The 6,175-nt window shown below is 49.0% G+C and overlaps 1 protein-coding gene across 1 annotated transcript in view; it reads left to right on the top strand.

The window, feature by feature from the left end:
* The first annotated feature begins 190 nt into the window (after window positions 1–190).
* Window positions 191–6,175, top strand: part of CHCHD6 (coiled-coil-helix-coiled-coil-helix domain containing 6) — a 180,168-nt gene continuing 174,183 nt past the window's right edge. The window contains exon 1 of the mRNA XM_081276335.1: window positions 191–396. Coding sequence (XP_081132461.1) covers window positions 310–396 — 87 coding nt within the window. The 5' untranslated portion in view covers window positions 191–309. The remainder of the gene's footprint in view (window positions 397–6,175) is intronic.

The following is a 6,175-nucleotide window of genomic DNA, read 5'->3' as shown; positions in this document are numbered from 1 at the left end:
CCCGCCCCCTGCACGAGGGCCCCACGCACTGCCCGGCCACGCCTCCAGGCCGCACCGCCCTCTCGGCTTACCGTAGGGCGGTGCCAGGCTGGCGAACCACAACTCCCATAAGGCCCCGCGGCACCGCGCCTTCCGATTGGCCGAGCCTCCGGCCGTGGCCAATAGGACGTGGTTTTGTTGGCTTGTGCCGCGGCAGCCCGAGTCCTGAAGAGCGACGGCGCGGCGCGCGCGGAGCGCGGCGTCTGCCCGGTTGCTCTGGAGCCGGTTCTCGTGGTTGCCAGTCGGCGTGTTTCTGTCAGCCTCCTGCCAATGGGGAGCACGGAGAGCTGCGAGAGCCGCAGGGTGTCTTTCGGCTTGGACGAGGAGGAGCGGGTCCGGGTGCTGCAGGGCATCCGGGTGAGCGGCGCCGCCGGGGCCGGGCGGGCGTGTAGGGCGCCCGAGGACGCGGAGGCCGCCAGCCCGGCCTGGGGGTTGGCGCGGAGCGGCGTGGAGCGGCGTGGCGCGGGCGGCCGAGCCTCCCTCGTGGAGCCTTCGCACCGGGAGGGGTCGTGAGGCCCCGAAGAGGCCCCGCTGGGACCCGAACCCGGGGCTGCAGCCTTCAAGCCCCACTGCGCTGGTTCCCTTAGGAAGAGCGCAGAAGGGGCAGGTGCAGAGGACAGTCACGAGTTAGGTCTGGGGCCACCTTCCCCAGCTCCGGCGGGATCGGCCCGGTTTTCTTTATGGGTTCCGCGCCCTGGTGCTCCCCGCCCTCGCCCGCCCGCCCCTCAGGTGGGCGGCCGGTTCTGTGGGCAGGAGCAGCACCGTCCTCTTTGGGGGACTGTCCCCTTCCACCCTGCCCGACGATCTCCCCCACCCTTCCAAGCAGGCAGCCGAAGAAGCCCTTTTAAACATTGTAGGTCCAGCCAGGCGCCAGGGCGCACACCTGTCATCCGAGCGGCTCTGGAGGCTGAGGCAGGAGGATCACAAGGTGGAGGCCAGCCTCAGCCCCTTAGCGAGGCCCTAAGCCACTCCGTGAGACCCTGTCTCTGAACAAAATAAAAAAGTTGCGGGTCAATTAACATACATTTCCCCTGGCTTAGAAGTCTTCAGTGGATTCCTAGAGCACTTAAGATGAGGAGATGCCTTACTTGGGTTTATAAAAGCTGCCCCAGTGCCTGCTGACCTGTCTGACCACATCCCAGGTCCGTTCCCTCATCCCCCACCTCTCCCTCCACCTATTCACCAGCCTCAACACCTCCTGTTCCTGGAAGATACCAATTTCCATCAAGCACAACATCTCTGTTTTGTCTGTTCTCTCTTCCCCCTTGCTGTCTTTTTTTCTGCCTCTTGTCATTTTTCTAGCTCAGATCCAAGAATCCTTCTCTGACCACTGACTGACTGTAAAGGAGCTTCCTACTACTGTTACACATTATTTTTATGATGATGATGATTTTGGTTCCAGAGATTGAACCAGGGGTACTTAACCACGGAGCCCCATCCCCAGCCCTTTTTATTATTATTTTTTTTTTTAATTTTGAGACAGGGTCTCGCCAAGTTGCTGAGGCTGGCCTCCACCTTGGTATCCTCCTGCCTCAGCCTCCCAAGGTGCTGGGATGACAGATGTGTGCCACTACTATTTGGCATATATTTGCTTTTTTCCTAGTCTTCATTACAGTTTGAAAGTACCACTGATGATTGGGATTATCTGTTTACTCTGTTCCCATTAGTCTGTAAGCTCCTGGAGAAGGAGGATCATGTGGGATTCATTACTCTATCCCCAGAACCTAGAGGAATAATAAAAGCCCCCTCAGATCTCGGCATGTAGTAGAGGCCATGTTTTGTGCCAAGCCCTCTAAAGGTATGACTTAATTTTCAGTTGACCTATGAGAGAATTAGAATTCTGTTCGCCCATTTTATAGATTAAGGAGGACTGAGATCACCTGCAGTGATTTATCCAAGGGCACATAGTGAACAAGTGGAAGAGGTGGGATTGAAGTAGGTTAGCTCCAGGGCTGTTTGTAGGACTGCTCTTGCGCTTCCTCCACACCTGCGGATCACACAGAGCAGATGGTTAGTAAGTGTTCAGTGGTTAAATGAATGAACACAGCAAAACGGACCAAATTTAAATTAAAAGCACAGAGTTGCGTGGAGGGGAATTAACTATGTTGAGAAAAAGAGGTCTGATTTCTGGGCTTCTTAGGTGTGTACCTTGGATGAGCAAATTGTCTTTTGAGCCTCAATTACCAATTTTTTTTTAAAAAAGCATGTGTGTGTGAGACAGTTGTAGGAGCCGCCCAGGAGGAGATGAAGATGTAAGGAAAAGCGGTTAGAAAACTGAGGTGCCTTGTGGGGACATTTGGTGCTGCCCAGATGGCATAAAGTCTTGTTGAGGACCTGGCTGGTGGTGAGGATGAAACGGGGAGGTGGTGGCCCCCTTGAAAGGCTGAGAGGCCAGAGCCAGAAGTAGGATTTCCGGAGATGTCCTTGGTACCGTTTAGTTTGGTTCATGATTCTGCAAACTGTGAGTTCTCTTTAAAGATGGAGCACCCACCTTAGAGAGGTTAACACCTTTCCTCCATCTAGAACTTCAGAGCCTTCAGAAAACCAGCTTTTTCTCTCTACCCCCACCCCGCCCCAGGATACACGTAAGGGCAGCCTTAAAATTTGTGACATGACCTCCGCTGAACCGCACAGTGATGCTGGTGTCCTACTTAAGTTTATTAAAACTAGAAAGATCTTTGGTGATGGCTTCCTTTTCCAGTTGAGCAAACTCATCAGAAGCCATGACTTGTGCACAGAGCTCTACAGTGAGGGGCACAGCCCCACATCTGGAAAGCCATGTCCTCGCTTCTGCTTATATGCCCGATTCAAAAGAGGAAGCTTGGGAGAAAGGATGTTATGGTGCTGAAGATGGGGCCTTTTTTGGTAAGCAGAGTTGCTCGAGGGTTGAGGGGTTCACCTTGTCTTTGGGCTGGTGAGTTAAAAAAAAAAAAAGACCCTCCGATCAACACAGCAATTCAAAGAGTGAACAAATGAGACCAAGAGGACTCTCTGCCCTGGCTCCTTCAGAGAAAATGACATATTCTTAGGGACCACTTCTATTTAATCCTGAGGTCCTGGTCCTAGATAGTCCCTTGAAAATGAAGTGCTAGGGCCTTGTTCATTTGCATGTTTATTTGCATAAATTTACATAGGAGTTCAAGCCCTAATTCCAGGGAAGGTAAAAGGAATTTAATGAATGCAAAAATGCTGCAATTATATTCAACTCCAATTTCCAGAGCAAGCATGTGTAAAATAGGGAAAGATGGTTTCCATCAGTACGCTTCACCTGGTCCTGCAATCCGGGAAGGCCCACGGCAGGCATGTCCTGTATGCAGCTACTTGTCCACCCCGTGAGCTGCCATCTTGGTGACTAGACCTTCTCCCAGTCCTGCATCCTCTCTTCCCCTTTCTTTCCTGCTGCTCCACTCCTGGGAAACCGACTTCCTCAGCCTCTGGGCTGCTTCCGCCTAGTCTTAGTTCACTGCCCCTTTGAAGCTGATTTTGGGCCGAAGCAGAGGGGGCCACCAAGAAGGGAGTGTCCTGAGACACACTGCCTGTGCCAGGGCTCTGAGCCTGTGCTGCCAGTCACTCCTCAGCAGGTGCCTACTATTAATTACCATGATGCTTGCCCAACAGCCAGCCTGGCCACGCAAGGACAGTAACAGCCCAGGTCCCTGCCATCACGGAGACCCCAGCCTAGTAGGGGGAGGGGAGCAAAAGGAAAGAAGGATGAAGAAGCCAAAGAATAAAACTGCAGGCTCTGCAGAGGAAATCAGAAGGGTGCAGAGTAACGGGATTGGCCTTCTTGAGATGGAACGGCCACATAATACCTCTCTGAGAAGGTGACATGCAGGGCAAGTCCTAAGCCAGCCTTGTGAGGAGTATGTTCACTCTGTGCTAAGCACCGTGCCCACTGTATTCTAAGAGAATTGTTTCAGGTATTTTACATGCTGACCTGTGAGAAACCCCGATCCCCAGCTTAGATGAGAGATCCCCATTTCCAAAGTGAGAGAAGTCACCCCACGTCACAGTGAGTGAGTGGAGGACCTGGAGGCTCACCTCTCAGACTCAGGCCTGTGTGCGTGGCAATCATCAGGGGCTAGACTGCTGGAGGAGGTTACTGGGCGGTGAGGCCAGACTGGTGGCCTTGGCTTGCCAGACAGGGCTGTGGACACACCATCCTGGATGCCCCATTGCGGTTCTTTAATCAGGAGCAGAGCCGTCAAAACGCTCCATCAGGTGATGCTGATTTCCCTTTTCCCTTAAAAAAACAACTTTATTGAGTTACGTTTACATACCATGCAGTTTATCCACTTCAATATGTTCTAGTAAATTAACAAAATTGGGTCACTGGCACCCCAATCCACTTTTAGAACACTGACAAGAGTTAAAAAGAGACCTCGTGCCAGTCATTCTCCATTTCCATTCCCAGGGAACCACTAAAGCCTCCTGCCTGTATGAATGTGCCTTATCTGGATAATTCCTGTAAGTGGATTGTATATCTTTTACATCTGGCTTCTTAGCGTAATTTTTGGGGTGTTTTTGTTTTGTTTTTGTGGTGCTGGGGATGAAACCCCTCCCTTCGAGGCAAGTGCTGTACCACTTGTTTTTGATGTGGGTTCATTGATGGTGCACATTGATTGCTGAACAGGATCCTGTTGTGTGGATTACGTGCTGCATTTTGTTATTCGGTTACCAGCTGATGGGCATTGGAATTGCTTCTGGTTTACATCTGTCAGGAATGATGCTGCTATGAACATGATGTTTACAAGTGACTTTTGCACATGGACAGAGTTACATAGGAGATGGATAATGCCTCTCTGAAAAGATGACATCGGTGGTATGTCTTCAGCCATCCTAGGAGGAGATTTGTTGCGTTATTTATTTTATTTTTAAATCAGGGATTGAACCTAGGGGAGTTTAACCACTGATCACATCCCTACTCCTGTTTATTTTTCGTTTTCAGACAGGGTCTTGCTAAGTTGCTTAGGGCCTTGCTCAGTTGCTGAGCCTGGCCTCCAACTTGCAATCCTCTTGCCTCAGTCTCCCAAGCCACTGTTTAGGAATCTGGGGAGTCATGTTGAAGTAAAAACTTCAAGTTGTTTGCTGAAGTGGCTGTACCGTTTTATATCTTTACTAGCAATATGTGAGGGTTCAAGTTTGCACTCTCAGCACCACTTGGCATCGTCTGTTTAATTATAGCAATTCTAGTGGCTGGGAAGTGCCGTTTCACTGTGGTTTGAATTTGCATTTGCTGGATGATGTTGAGCATCTTTCACGTGCTTCGGTGCAATCCATATGTTTCCTTTGGTGAAATGTGTATTCAGGGCTTTTGCCTGATTTTAACCGGGTTATTTGTCTTTCTATTATTGAGTTATAAGATTTCTTTGTGATGGGTGCAAACCCTTTATTATTGATTTGCAAATATTCTGATTTGCAAATATTTTCTTCCAATATGTGGCTTGTATTCTCATTCTCATGGTGGTGTTGAAGTACAAATATTTATAATTTTGATGAAGTTTATCTTTTAAAAAATTGATTGTACTTTTGGTGGTGTTATCTAAGAAATCTTTGGCTAACCTAAGGTCATGGAAATTTCCTACTTTTTTAAATTTAAATTTTTAATTTTTTTGTAGTTGTAGATGGACAGCATGCCTTTATTTTATTTGTTTATTTTTATGTGGTGCTGAGGATTGAACCCAGAGTCTCACACATGCTGGGCAGGTGCTCTGCCACTGAGCCCCAGCTCCTCCTGCTATTTTTTTCTACTAAGAGTTTTGTAGTTTGGGCTATTATATTTAGGTCTGTGATCTGTTTTGAGTTAATTTTTCTGTATGCTCAGAGGTAAGGCTCTAAATCAGGGCCTAACAAAATTTTCCTGTAATGGATCGGACAGGAAATACTACAGGTTTTGCAGACTGGAGGTCTCTGTCATGACTCCACCCCTTCAGTAGCTGGTGGAAGCCACCCAGGTGATATGTTAATTGTGGGTGTGGCTAAGGCTCTGTTTATTTACAAAATCAAATGCTGGTAGAACTCAGCTCCAATACCAGCTTGCCCAACTCTGATCAAAACACATCTTTTTTGCCTATCTTATTTCTCCAAATCTTTTTATTTATTTTTTTAAGCATTTGTGGAGATTGAACCCAGGAGT

The sequence above is a fragment of the Spermophilus citellus genome (assembly GCF_964194105.1).
Source record: "Spermophilus citellus genome assembly, chromosome: 19".
In the NCBI taxonomy this organism is placed as follows: Eukaryota; Metazoa; Chordata; class Mammalia; order Rodentia; family Sciuridae; genus Spermophilus; species Spermophilus citellus.
Note: the sequence above shows the minus strand (reverse complement) of the source record. Positions and strands in the feature narration are given on the sequence as shown.